Source organism: Carassius carassius, chromosome 27, assembly GCF_963082965.1.
Source record: "Carassius carassius chromosome 27, fCarCar2.1, whole genome shotgun sequence".
Classification (NCBI taxonomy): Eukaryota; Metazoa; Chordata; class Actinopteri; order Cypriniformes; family Cyprinidae; genus Carassius; species Carassius carassius.
In genome coordinates, this window is record NC_081781.1 from 30,469,323 (window position 1) to 30,484,736 (window position 15,414).

The 15,414-nt window shown below is 41.1% G+C and overlaps 1 protein-coding gene across 1 annotated transcript in view; it reads right to left on the bottom strand.

Moving 5' to 3' along the window:
* The window catches only part of LOC132107164 (A-kinase anchor protein 7-like), a 47,481-nt gene that overhangs the window by 28,969 nt on the left and 3,098 nt on the right, over positions 1-15,414 (bottom strand). Inside the window, exons 3-4 of the mRNA XM_059513409.1 lie at positions 14,198-14,217; positions 12,643-12,790 (exon numbers count right to left, since the gene is read on the bottom strand). Of these exons, the coding sequence (XP_059369392.1) occupies positions 12,643-12,790; positions 14,198-14,217 (168 nt within the window). The remainder of the gene's footprint in view (positions 1-12,642; positions 12,791-14,197; positions 14,218-15,414) is intronic.

The following is a 15,414-nucleotide window of genomic DNA, read 5'->3' on the forward strand; positions in this document are numbered from 1 at the left end:
TCAAAGTTCTTTGCAGTCATTGTCATTACTTTTACATCAACTTGTATTTATTCATTCACTTAATTCTGGCCATGGCTTCGGAATTTCAACATTGGTTTTAAATCTGTCAGAGGTTATCTGACCCAGGTATATTACTTCCGGTCCTTCTAGCATGCTGTCTTCAAAGTTACGTTGAAACCCCGTTTATGTTACTTGTTTACAACTTTATCATCTCATAAGCAAACAATAATTTTCTTTTCTCTTCTTTTTTTTTGTATGATGCTGCGTGGCTACAATTTTGCAATTCAACAATAAAATTACTCTTTTGGCCAAACATTAGTAAATATAGGAATTACAAATTTTCCACTCAGAACATGTCTCTGGTATTTTTACTGCTTAAGCCAGAGTCATGGTGGGGGCCAGCATGAGATAAAAACAACTGCTTCATTGCAGTCAAAGCAATCTTATCATCAAAACATAAGCTTCTAAGTTTTTCCAAAATGCTACTGCCAATTTGTGTGCCTATACAGTTTTTCTTTCAACAATTATGGAACTAGAACAGATCTTATGGTATCATTCTTTGTCATTTAAACCTATGCACAAAGAATCAGATTAAATCATCACTCAATTACTTCTGGGATAATTTGTAACAAATCAGCACACATATTTAAAACATTTTTTTAATCTTTCTGGTTCTTTCTAAGTTTAAAGCCAATCAAGTCTTTGTTTTAACATTACAATCAGAATCAAAGCTCAGACTGACCATTCTTTCAATGAATTCAGAGAATATTTTTAAAGTCAGAGCTTCAGAGCCAAACTGTTTACAGCATTTGCTCTTTTCTGTTTCATTATTTCTATCAGGGCTGAGCAAGTTACCTAATTTGTCAGTCATATTTCTATCATATCACTTGAGGCGGCGATCTTACCAACAGCACTTGACTTCTGCGTGATGAAACTGCAAAGTATATTCCAGAATTTCCATATACTGGTCCAATCCAATCAGGGTCATGAAAACTAAATTTAAGATCTTCCGGGGTTGTTCCTTATGCATCCCAGATCAATCAATACTTTCAACAAAAACTTACTCTGTTCCCTAACCACTGACCTGGCCTATTTCTAAGCTCGGGGCGCCCCCGTCTGTAATGGTGGGTGATCGAGAGTTGGAAGAGCGAGTTACGACTAGAACCCCCGTCTAGCGTCTTACATTCTTCTCTGGATTTCCCATACCCCTACTTTGGCTTACCCGGCCGTAAATGCACTGCCCTTTACAGCCTCTCGTGCTTTTCGCCTCTCTGTGCTTGACCCAGCACTGCCTATGTACGACTCTACGTGTCCCTTGTCCCTCGGTGCTTGACCCAGCACTGCCCTTTACGGGTTCACATGCCTGTAAAGAATGCATTTTTGTCCCCCCGCTGGACTGTGCACACCTAGAAAAATTTCACGTCTCTCTCTAAGACCTATAGGTGTGCACTTGTACCCCCTGTAACTGTACACATCTTTAAATATATCTTATCCTAAGACCTACCGATGTGCACTTGTACCCCTTTTACTCACAAGGTTACTTCATTTACAGGTGTACCGTGACACCAATTTACCTACTCCACCCTGGAGCTGGTGTCTACCCCCTCACGTCTGAGTGAGTCTATCGTTCCTCCTTCTCTCGACCCCCTCCATTTACAGACAGTCCCTAACCAATAATATTAAATATAAAATCTTTCCTACCTTGGTTTGATGATTGATCAGGGATGTCACCAAAGAACGATTGCCCGCGCATCCTCCACCATTAACTGTAGGGGAATTTACAGTTAAAACCCAAGGACCAGATATGTCGCAATGAAGACCAGGAGTCAGAGATGAGTTCAATTAATAATAATAATTTTACTTGAAGAAAATAATAAGCAATTTCATTAGCAGAAGTCAGCTTCAATACTCTCGATGGAGTTCGTAGGCCGCCCCCGTACAACTCAAAATCAACCACAGTTATACCCTGACAGAGGATACTAATTGCGTCAATACATAAGTCAACAAAATTCTGATGGATCCAAAACCTAGATAAACTCTCCAAAGATGTATATCTGATACGCTGGACACTGGTAGTTGATTGTTTGTCCTGGGACTGTCTGAGCTTCTCCCTGTACAGACAGATACTAACACACATACACAGAGAACTTATCTAAAATTCAAGGCTTTCTAGCACTGGCGAGTGTCTTATCATTACAGTTGGATACACACACATAATATGTGGACATTAATCTTGAGCAAAAGAAATACAGGGTAGAACATGATTCTTTAATATCTCATAAGCGCACATAAGGTTACACATTTCACTCTTGCCATAACTTGATTAATAGTCAAACAAGAAATCATGTAATACTATAATTAATATCAGTATGAAGGATATGTCAACTCGGCATCCACTCCTTCAAACCAATTTTGGATACATTTCAGAATTATTCAATCATTTGTCATCAACCCCTCGAGAAGGACCGTGAACACAATCATCCCCCATACAATCCAAGGAGGAACTCTCTGAAGAGGAAATCCCCTCCCCACTCAAATGTGAAGAATCGTCTGGCACAGCTGTTACTAAGCCCACAGAAGATGCAGGAGAAAAATAAGGTTTTAAAAGGTTTATATGGCAAACCTGTACTCCTTTGCGTCATTCTGGGGTTTTCAAAAGACAATTCTGTCCAGAAAGGCATTTGAGGACCGGATAAGGACCTGCAAAACAGGCTTGATAAGGGTTACTTACAAGTGGCAACAAAGCTAACACTTGGTCTCCAACCTCAAATTTCCGATCCACTGCTCATTTGTTAAACAACCTCTTCATCTTACACTGTGACTTCCCCAGTTTTCTCTGAGCAATTGCTCGAGCCTCATACAGCTGATATCGAAAACCACTCACAAAATCCAACACATTTTGGGAGGGTTCAGAAGGGATCCAGTTGTCAGCTAAAACTGCAGTAGGACCACGAACTTCATGACCAAATACCAAGTCATTTGGACTAAATCCAATGCTCTCTTGAGTAACCTCTCTAACTCCCATAAGCAACCAAGGCAGCCCCTCCTCCCAATCAGACCCAATCTCCACACAGTATGACCGTAACAAGGACTTCATGGTCTGATGAAATCTCTCGGGGGCCCTTGACTCTGAGGGTGGTATGCACTGGAAATGGACTGATTTTCAGTTGTCGCAAAGCCTTCGCGAACTGACGGCTCATAAAATTAGAGCTCTGGTCAGACTGGATGACTCTAGAAATGCCAAATGTTGATATAAAGGCAGTTAAAGCTTTGAGAATGGATTTTGTATTCATGGACCTAACAGGATATACAGCTGGATACCGGGTAGATAGACACATAACTGTGAGTAGATATTAATGACCAGATTTTGATCTAGGTAAAGGACCTACACAATCAATTTGCAAATACTCAAATGATTTTGATATAGCTGGAATAGGTTGGAGAAGGTTGGTTTTTAAACCAGGCCAAAAGAACCTGCGTTGCAATCGATCACATGTTTTCCTCACCCCCATATGTCCAGCCACTCTATCATGAGCTAACCCGACCACAGACTGTCTGAATTTAAGAGGAACTACCACCTGAACATAAACCTTAGTAATGGGTTCAGATTCACTGACCCAACGTCTCAGCAACATCCCATCTTTTAGGAAGTAGCAAGAAGGTAACTGAGTCTCAATATCTCCCTCAATACAAACCATTGAGAACAAAGGTTTAAGTGTTACATCAGCTAACTGTTCTTGGATCAGGTTCTCTCTAGAGACATGAAACAATAGAGGATAAAATATCCTCTGATACTTCTTTCTCCCGAGAGAAAGAATACTAATACAGAAAATAAATCTGATGATTCAGAAATGGTGTTATCTGCCAAGGTCATACCAAGTGGTTCTTTAACTGTCCCTCCAGTCTGATTTAATGGAACAAAACTACCTCCATCTACAGCATCCTCAGAATGAACGAGTAGCTGTTTCTCTACGGTTACTTCACTGTCAGGATGTAGATCAAGTTCACCTTCACACAGTCGGTCAGCTTTAAGTTGTTTTCCTCTGGCTCGGGTGAGAGCACAGGAAGGAAACACATGGGGAAATTTCTTCCCACATTCATCAGGAACGTCTGTAGACACGGGTGTGGAAACTACAACCGTAGATGGTACAGATTTTGATGTTCCCCAGACATTTCCCTGAGCAACATCGTTCCCCAGGATAAAAGAAACCCCTGGCACAGGAAGGGAAGACCGTACTCCAACAATTACGTCACCAGTCACAAGATCAGAGGTAAGATGTACCTTGTGTAAGGGAACTTTTAAGAAAGTCATTTCTATCCCCCTAATTAACACATCCTTCCCGGACGCAGTCTGACCGGAGAGTGGAAGAACTCCTTCTAGCAGAAATGATTGAGAAGCCCGAGTGTCTCTCAGAATCTTCAAAGAAACCTGGCAAAGACACACTACCATTAGTAATAAATGGAGCATACTCCGTATAATTATCTCCAACATCTACCTGATGTGAGAGCCCGTTCCTAATCTTAGAATTCTGTTGGTGAACATGAACCTCCAGCGGTTCAAGTCCAACCAATCGAACTGGCTCAGCAGAATTCTTTAAAGCGTTACATTCTGAGATTTTATGTCCTACCTTGTGACAGTAAAAGCAGATCACTTTACCTTTCTTCTCTGATAAATTCTGACTCGCCACAGGGGGCACAACTGACACCGTATTTGATGTACTCACTGGAGGCATCCACCAATTTCGAGATAACCTTCTACTCGGATCACCTAAACCTCTATCAGGAAAAGAAACTCTGTGAGTCAGAACAAATTAATCAGCCAACACAGCTGCATCAGCTAATGTAAGAGCCTTCTGCTCATTCAAATAAGTAGACACAGAACCTGGTACACAGTTTTTAAATTCCTCTACAAGAATTAACTCCCTTAACTGGTTAAAGTTTTTTTTCCCGAGCAAATTCAACATAGGTTTGTCTTTCAGGTTTTTTATAACCACGAAATCGTTGGCGATAAGCCTCCGGTACTAACTCATATGCTCTCAAAATGGCTATTTTGACCCGTTTAAAATCTACACTCTCTTCTTCAGAAAGAGAAGAAAACACCTCCTGAGCCTTCCCTGTCAAAACACACTGCAGAAGTAGAGTCCAGTCCTCTTCTGGCCACTTTAGAGAAGAAGCGACCCTTTCAAAATGGGCAAAATAATTGTTCACATTTACAAAATGGGGGAACCATCTTAATGTTTCGACCAACGTCAAAAGAATGCACAACCTGAATGGATTTTGAAGCTTCAGCTTTTTTTACTTCCAGTTTAAGTTCAAGCTTCCTCATTTCATGCTGCCGATATTCACATTCACTTTCACGTGCATACTCTAACTTTTTCAGCTCAAATTGTGTACGCTCACGCTCCTGTTCAAGCTCTAATTTTTTTAACTGAAGACGTTTTTCATTATTTGTCATTATTTGTCTACACAATCATCTAATTCCTATATAAATTGGCAACTTAAACCACACGCGAAAACATGCTCTTTGTAATAAGATTAAACAAATCAGGGAGAAATATAAAGTACTCACCAGGATTTCAATCAGCTTTACATCTCCGATATACCTGCCTGTTGAAACTATATCCTAGCTAGTCTTCAAAAGGACTGCCGGGCTCGAGGCGACTTGAAACGCTGAACCTCATAACAACCGTACTCCAAATGAGTTCAGCTGCGCGAGAAGCGTACCCCCACCCAGGATTTCCTTAAGATATAAATAAAATACAAAACAAAACAACAGTGTTCCGATGGAAGGACCGCTCACACACACCCCACTTGAAAACACTCTAACTAACCGGAGTGAAAACTGACTCTTACAGAATTCCTGAAGAGACAATAAAAATACTCCATCAGAAAACGCTCAAAGAAAATCTCGACGAGGCCCCATTTTTATGTTACGGCTGGCTCGTAAACCGCAACATAAAGGAGGCAGACAACAAATTCTTTAACAATAAAGCAATTTATTATCAAACCAAATAAACAATTCAAAAGAAACTGACGTCTAGGGGAAAAATAGGACACACGCGTGTGGTTATTAAATAAACAAATATAGCAAAGGGATGATTAATGAGAAAATAAAAATGTACAAATGACAAAGTTGGGAGAAGTGAGGGCGAAGTGAGCCACCTCTCATTCCGGTCTTTATACTCTGGTGAGTTAGTTAAGGATTTAGTACACCTGTTGCCCAATTAACATCTGCACTATGTAGCAGAGCCAGCAGGGGGCAAACAGGCAGGCGTAACACTTATCTTATCAGGGCACAGCATACGAGTATATGAGAATGCCCTTTGGCATGGCTTTAGCATCCAGGGTATTTACCAAATGTGTGGAAGCGGCTCTGACACCATTAAGGAACGTCATATCTGGACGACCTGCTCATCTGCGCACCGTCTCCGTATCAAGCAGAGAGTGATACACACACACTAGTGACGCATCTGGAGAGATTGGGTTCCAAGATAAACCAAACGAAAAAAAAGTTGTCTAATTCCTTCACAGGAAATAGTCTACTTGGGTCTCAGGTTGAATTCAGTGAGGTTTCGAGCGATCCTATCAGAAGAGTGCATCAAAACATTTCTCAACTGCCATTCCCTATTTGAATGAGAGAGTTTAGTCTCTTTCTGAATGTGTCTTCGACTACTGGGTCTGATGGCCTCAACAGTGTCAGTGGTTCCCATGGGACTGCTGAGAATGAGGGATTTTCAGAACTGGACAGCAGCACAGGGCATTCGCCCCACGAGCCGTCTCAGCTGCAGAGTGCGCTTCTGGAGAGCCTCGTCTTTTCTCAGGACAGGATGTCCTCTGGGTCCTGTACTATTGAGGAAAGTGGTGACAACAGATGCATCTCTCATAGGCTGGGCGGCAGTGTTCGAGGGCAGAACAGTAAGGGGAGTTTGGCCTTCGGCACTGAGAGAGAAGCACATAAATTTTCTAGAACTACTTACAGTGTTTCTAGCTCTGAGACATTTTGTGCTTTTTCTCAAGAATCATCACATATTGGTCATGACAGACAATACAACGGTGATAGCCTTGTGCGTTCTCACAGGCTCCATTTGTTAGCGAAAGACCTGACTATGTGGAGCAGCAGGAACCTCCTGTCATTACGCGCGTCGCATGTTCCAGGAATAATGAACAGTGGAGCAGACTTACTGTCCAGAGGGAATCCTCTGTATGGGGAGTGGAGACTCCACCCCCAAGTTATGATCATGGTATGGCAGAGATTCAGCCAGGCCGCTGTAGATCTCTTTGCATCGCGCAAAGACGCGCAATGTCCCCTGTTCTTCACTCTGGTGGGCAACGATGCACCGTTGGGTGCGGATGCTCTAGCCCACGAGTGGCCAGACGTGTTACTTTATGCTTTCCCTCCGTTGAGCCTGATCGAGCCGACACTACGAAGTGTTTGGGAACGAAAACATGTAATGATTCTGATTGCGCTATACTGGCCGGGGAGACTTTGGGTGGCGGAGATTGCGCAACTGCTCTATGACCAGCCATGGCCGTTACCAGCGCGCAGGGATCTCCGCTCACAAGCATGGGGGGAAATATTTCACCCCTCCCCTCAGAAACTAGCTCTCTGGGCCTGGCTAAATCTGGATGCAGCTGGGTTACCTCCAAAAGTGATACAATTCAGAATGCGAGGGCTGCCTCAACACGCTCTTTATATAATCTCAAATGGAGGGTGTTTGAGGGTTGGTGCACAGATAGGAACATTGTTCCTTTCTTGTGTTCCATTTTGGATGTGCTGGGTTTTTTTACAGGACCTTCTAGATAAGGGCAGAGACTTTTCTACGGTTAAGGTTTATCTGTCGGCTATCTCAGCATGTCATGTGGGTATTAACTCGGGTATTATTGGCCAGCACCCTCTCGTCTGTCGATTTATGAGCGGTGCACGTCGGTTACAACCAGTACTAAAGCCGCTGGTCCCGCCCTGGGACCTGTCCGTGGTTCTGAACACACTCTCAAAAGCCCCTTTTGAACCCATTGATAAAATTGCCTTGACGCTACTAGCTCTAAAGACGGCTCTGTTGCTCGCTCTCACTACAGCAAAAAGGGGGAGTGAACTACATGCTTTATCAGTTCACTCCTCATGTATGATGTTCGCTCCGGGTGTTCAAAAAGTCACTTTTAGAACTAACCCTGCGTTCTTACACAAAGTGTTTGATCACGCTGGTGCAGTTCAATCAGTGGACCTGCTAGCTTTTCATCCACCACCGTTTGCATCCCCAGAGGAGGAGAGGTTACACAGTTTATGTCTTGTTCGTACTCTGCAAATGTACGTTCAGAGAACATATACACTTCGTAATAGCAATCAGCTGTTTGTCTCATGGGCTGACTCTTACAGAGTAAGACCTATCTCCTGTCAACGCCTTTCCCATTGGGTGGTGGAGGCTATCTTATTATGTTACAATAATTCGAATTTGGAGCCCCCAATAGGACTATGAGCACACTCTACTAGAGGTATGGCTAGTTCCTGGGCTCTGTTTAGAGGCATTTCTATTCAGGAAATTTGCGCGGCAGCCAGCTGGTCTTCTCCGCACACATTTGCTCATTTTTATAGACTGGATGTGACAGAGCCCTCTCTGGCCCATTCGGTTCTGGAAGTGAGTAGTCAGGTTGTATAAAGCAAATTTAATTAAAGGGCGAATTCCTCATATTATTCTGTTTTCACCTCCGTCAGGAGCTATGATTCAGATTATTTCTCAGCCTTTCTTTATCTGCTTCGTCAGCATATCGGCAATACGGGAGTTGTCTATATCCCATAGTGAGATACCGAACGAATGTTAGAAAGAGAACGTTAGGTTACTGATGTAACCCTTGTCCTCTGATAACATGAAGTGAGGTATCTCACAAACATTGCCTTCCTTGCCTGTTCTGCACAGAGAAGAGATATGTGAGAATGACGAAATGGCAGGTAGCTGCGGTTTATATACAGGGATCAGGACTCCCTGTTCGCTGCAGCCATTGGTCTGCAATGATTCGCAGACGTGGTGTTATTGGTGCTTCTGTGATCAGCCACGCCCTGAGGCGGTCCCATAGGTCCGAACAAATGTTATCAGAGAACCAGGATTACGTCAGTAACCTAACTTTCTTTCGGACAGTTCAATTCTGTCTGCTTCACGCTGAATCATACATGCGCAGTTCTCGAATCGGGCGCGTCTGACAGAAACGGTTCTTGACTCATGAACGAGTCATTATCTGACTCGGCTCGGTGTTCATCTTCAGTTCTCTCTTCACAGCAGTTCATTCAGTGTACTGTTTGAGTAAATGAATTACTCCGGGATATTGGTTTGTTTGAATTAAGAGGGAGTGTCAGCCACATTAAAAAAGTCATTTGTGGATTAATGCTTATTGGAGACGCGAACCATTTCAAACGATTCAGTTCGATTTGGTGAACTGGTTCAAAAAGATCCGGTTACATCGAATGATTCATTCGCGAACCGGATATCACAAACTGCTTTGTTTTGAACTCTCGCACAACAGACACGGAAGAGAAGACAATGATGAATAAAGTCGTAGTTTTTGATATTTTTGGACCAAAATGTATTTTCAATGCTTCAAAATATTCTAACTGACTCTCTGATGTCACATGGACTACTTTGATGATGTGACTACTTTGATGATTCATTGGGTGGTGGAGGCTATCTTATTATATTACAATAATTCGAATTTGGAGCCCCCAATAGGACTATGAGCACACTCTACTAGAGGTATGGCTAGTTCCTGGGCTCTGTTTAGAGGCATTTCTATTCAGGAAATTTGCGCGGCAGCCAGCTGGTCTTCTCCGCACACATTTGCTCATTTTTATAGACTGGATGTGACAGAGCCCTCTCTGGCCCATTAGGTTCTGGAAGTGAGTAGTCAGGTTGTATAATCCAATTTTATTAAAGGGCGAATTCCTCATATTATTCTGATTCAGAATATTTCTCAGCCTTTCTTTATCTGCTTCGTCAGCATATCGGCAATACGGGAGTTGTCTATATCCCATAGTGAGATACCGAACGAATGTTAGAAAGAGAACGTTAGGTTACTGACGTAACCCTTGTCCTCTGATAACATGAAGTGAGGTATCCCACAAACATTGCCTTCCTTGCCTGTTCTGCACAGAGAAGAGATATGTGAGAATGACGAAATGGCAGGTAGCTGCGGTTTATATACAGGGATCAGGACTCCCTGTTCGCTGCAGCCATTGGTCTGCAATGATTCGCAGACGTGGTGTTATTGGTGCTTCTGTGATCAGCCACGCCCTGAGGCGTAATAGTGCAAGAACTGAGGCATAATAGTGCAAGAACTGACACTTCAAATCAATGTTTCAAGCAACAACAACAAAATAATACAACAACAAAAAACTGTAAATGCAAAAAGTAGCCATATCATATCGAAACATATATCCAAATCCAGAATCAAATTAATTTATGTGTAAATTATGTGCAATGCTACTAGGGATTGTTACATAGGGCTATAAAGGCATCTAGTGGCAACACAATGATATTACTGATAAAAAATTGTGCAAAATGTTTATCTTAACAGTCAATTTACAAATAATGCATTCAGATGTGAAACTCACAATGCACTGAATCTCCACAAATTAGTGTTGTTACTATGACAACCAATTTGAATGTGACAAGAAACTGGTGTCTGAATAGAATAGATGTGTGTGTGTGTGTGTGTGTGTGTGTGTGTGTGTGTGTGTATATATAATATATATAATCTGGGGGAGCACCAATAAGGATTTCGCCTAGGGTGTCAATTTGGCTAGAAACGGCCCTCTACACATTAACACTTTACTTAAAGCCTGTATGTATAATGCATTATAAAAGTAGTTTTAAAGCATTAATTATGCCTTGTAATGCACCTTATAAAGCACTGTACAGTCTCATGAATAATTGTAGCCACAATTAATGCATTATATAACACTTATTAATTATTCATTATATGATAAATACAAATTTGGTTATGGTTATTTATGACAAGATCACCTATTACAATACACATTAAGAATAATTAAAATGCATTTAATAACCCTTTAATAACCCCTTTTCAATGCATTATACATTAAGGTTACCGTACACACTTCAAACTGACAGAAAGCACAAAGAGAGGAACGAGTGAAGAGTGAAAGAAACATTTGCTGAGGTTTACTATTTGTAATTCTATTAAATGACACTAGTAGGGCAGAAACTGCTTAATCCATCTTAAACTCTGCACTAAGTGTCCTAAAACATTTTGATCACCCTCTCCATGTAAACAAATGTTATGTGAGCCAAACAAAAAATTAAATGACACTTCAAATACAGTTTTCCAAAGATGGTTTCTGTCATTTCAGGTATCACGCTTATGCATGTTCAAGTGTTCACTTTACTAAGAAGTTCACTTTTAGTTCAATTATTTGATGTTATAAAAACAGGGTGTGGCATCAAGATTGTGTGATACACCACTCACACCAATCACTGCGCAGACTCCAGATGATGTCATCAGCACAAGAAGACAGACAGAGCTGGGATGTTTTGGCTTCACTTTTCTATTCTCCATCTTTACTTTACAGTCTATGCTATGCTCTGGTTTACATGAACATTGCATAGAGTCAGATTCAAAATTGGTCGGATTTTTTGACATATTAGAGAGACTGTATTTTTATCACTCCTCACATCATGCACTCCATGAGGTTTCAGAAATAAAAATGTTATATACAGTACTGTGTGAAAGTTTTAAGCCACTAGTATTTTCAGCAGTTAAAAATGGTTTAAAGTCAGTTATTTCTATCGTTTGCTGTAGTGTGTCAGAAGGAAAAATCATTTCCAAACATTCATTTTGTCATTAATTGTAATAATACAGTGAGATTTGTGTTTGCTCCACACAGAGATGTGATGTGATCATCATCAGTCTGTCTTGAGTGACATGAAGAAACAGAACAAACTGAGACAGACTCAATCCAGAAGAAATGAGTCTACAAGACGCTTCAAGAAACCTTCCTGCGAAACTACAGGACTGTTAAAAGTTTCAGGCACTTGTGTAAAAATGTTGTAAAATGAGGATGCTGTCAAAAATAATGTCATCAATAGATTTTCTTTATCAATGAGCTTCTATTAACTGAATGAATTTTTTTGTTTGTCATTTGGTGGAGCATCCTCTGTGTTTAAAGCAGCTTTTGCCCTCGGTGCACTTGAGCAGAGTTTCTCAGGAGCTTTGCAGGATAATGTGAAATAAACACCTAAATGTGTATTTTGAATGTTTATTTGCACTAGCCCAAAAAACACCTTATGGATGCAAAATAGAAAAACATCTTACAAAGCAACAACAACAGAGAAACAATGGTTTTGCCTGTAGTGTCTCATCAAACCTGAGCCCAAATTACAAATCAGAAACCTAGATGTGCTCCACAGCAGTGCTTCTGAACTGACTTTACTTCAGGATCCAGAGCAAACATGAGAACTGATGTGAGGAGAAGAGCAGACAGAGCGATCTAAACAAACACAAGTGAACACTGTATATGAGAAGTGTTCTTCTCCTCTTTCAAAGGCGGTCCACTCAGTCCAGAAGCACTGGTTCACAGATTACTGATCTTCTTCATAGTGCAAACTGTCTGTGAGAGCATGCTGAAGGTTTACTCACTGAAGCTGACGCTCTTCTCTCGGTGGTAGTATCCATCTGCACTCTTTTTCTTCAGCATGGAGCACAGGTCTATTCTACACACGCATTCGTCTCCAAACACACGGCCCTCGAACTCGGAGAACAGCCTCGGATGCAGCTTCTTAACGCCCTGTGAAGACACACACACGTCACACAGCACACAGTATGTCTAGAGCAAACAGAAGGACGGGCGAGAGAAGAGAGAGTACAGTAGGGGTGGAAGCGTCTGTCGTGGCCGATAACCTCAGCAGGAAGTGTGTCCTGTGGGAAGATCATAGACGCGCCTCCAATCTGTGTCCTCCACATTAAGAAGAAGCATCCACTCGCTGTACTGTCTGTCTGTCACGTACACACACACACACACACACACACACACACACACACACACATGCACACACACACACACACACACGCACGCACACACTCACACACAAACACACACACACACACACACACACACACGCACGCACGCACACACACACACACACTCACACACACGCACACACACACACACACGTTTGTTTTTGTGTAAAGTGGGTTCAGCCCATAGGCGTAATGGTTTTTATACTGTACAAACTGTATATTCTATGGCCCTAACCCTAACCCTCACAGGAAACTTTCTCTTTTTACTTTCTCAAAAAATCTCATTCTGTTGTGTCCTGATATGTCACAAAAACAAGAGCACACAGTTAAAAGAAGAGCTCAGCTAATGTAATTCCAGGTTACAACAAACAGAGAGAAAAAAAGGAAGCTTAAACTTAATTTCCATAATGCAGCTGACAGAATCTGACATTCTTTATAGAAGAGCAGCGTGAACATTTGGTTAAACGTCTCTATTTGATAGAAAGTGGACGTGGAAGCACATGAGGTTGAGGAGTGCTCTGTAAAGTGTCTGGTGGATTGTGGGAAGATTAACACTGTGTAATGTGTGTTTGATATGATTGTGGTGGACTGATGAGAAGATCTGGCGTCAGGTCTCAGCCCTCATTGTCTGAACAGATAGCATTAACCTCAACACCTGACTCATGCAATCACAACCACTTCTGCTCAACAACACTACGTATTTGATTGAAAATACACAAAAAACTGTGAATTATTATTATTATTATTATTTCAAACTGTTGTTTTCTATGTAAATATCTGTTAAACAGTAATTTATTCCTGTGATCAAAGCTGATGTTTTACTGAAATCATTCACACCCTGTGACTGCACAAATAAACGAATGAACTTATTCAGTCTAATTATCTACGGATAGACCATATTATTTAAATAAGGAATAGTTTATCATGATTATCACAAATACATAATTATCTACAGATCATTGTTGTTGTGCTGTGGTAAAAATTGCTTCAGGTCCCATTCAGAAGAACTCTGTTTATGTGAAAAGGAAAGACTAAGATGTCAAACCTAAACTCAGTTTCCATCATGCAACTGACAGACTCTGTAGTATTTGCTTATGATTAGATAAATCAAACACATCCTCCTTCTTCAGCACACACACACACACACACACACACACACACGAGTCCTCCTCACCTGCTTGTGTAGTTTAGGTGCTCCAGAGAGTTTGAGAAATCAGAATATCAGATGAGATTTGAATGCTTTGTAATCTCCAGATGCGATCCCCCGCTCCTCAAACGCCTTCCTGATGCTCTCTGGGTGGAGAGAAACAACACTCAGACAGACCGATGCATCCTGGGATAGTCTATTTACAGCCTCCGTGGCCGGGCCGAGACTACTCCACTGTCCTCAATGTAAGACAAGACCATAATCAATACAGGGAGAGAGAGAGAGAGCGTAAACAGCCCGAGCTCTCAGGATCTCTGTGCATCTAAACCCTCAACACATTTCACTGGGGTTTTCTGTAATCATCTAAAATACTGTGCTCATGTAATTATCAGCCAGTATTAGTTCCTCTCACTGTCATATCAATCTGATTAAGCCAATAATAGAAGCACTGGAATACTGGAAATCAGATTACTTTTTCAAGTAACTAGTAAAGTAAGGCATTACTTTTATAAATGTCCTTAAATCACACCCTACACCCTCAGTCACTAGTCCCTACATTAGTTCACAATATAGTCCACTAGACAGAGTGATTGAAAACAAATGAGTGAATTCAGACACTGATCAACAGCTGTTTACTGGCAGAATCACTGAAGGAAAGAACAAGAAACAAAACTACAAATGACTTCCAGTCACAACCTTAGATGAAATTAACCAAAATAAATCAGCAGAGGAGGATTACACAACTCCACAAACTCATTATTAACCCATTTGATGAAACACTGATCACCATTATAGTGACTTAAAAAGTAAAATTAAATTAAAATGAAAAACAACACCTAAAATCTCAATTAGAGCTTTTGTACACATGACAGAAATAAAGTCACACTGGTTAGTAAGAAGAAACTGGTGATGTTGTTTGTGGAGCCGTTTAATCCTCTTCTGCTGAGATCTTGATAAATGTTATGTGTTTTATTTTCAGTTGATTTAATCTTTGACTGTAAGCTGTGTTTCTCTGCTTTTGTTTCTCTTTCATTCTGTGATTCTGCTTGTTAACAGGTGTTCATCACTACTGCTCAATCCTCATTTAATTAGTCACGTAATTATCTCGTTAACTTCATCATTGCTTCAGTGTCACTTCAACGCTCTTTAGTCTGGACACATATAAGTGCTCTTTAAAACTGAGGATTTTACTGTGGGATTAAAGGGGTTAAATGTGTGAGATGAAGAAAAACACACTGTGAAAT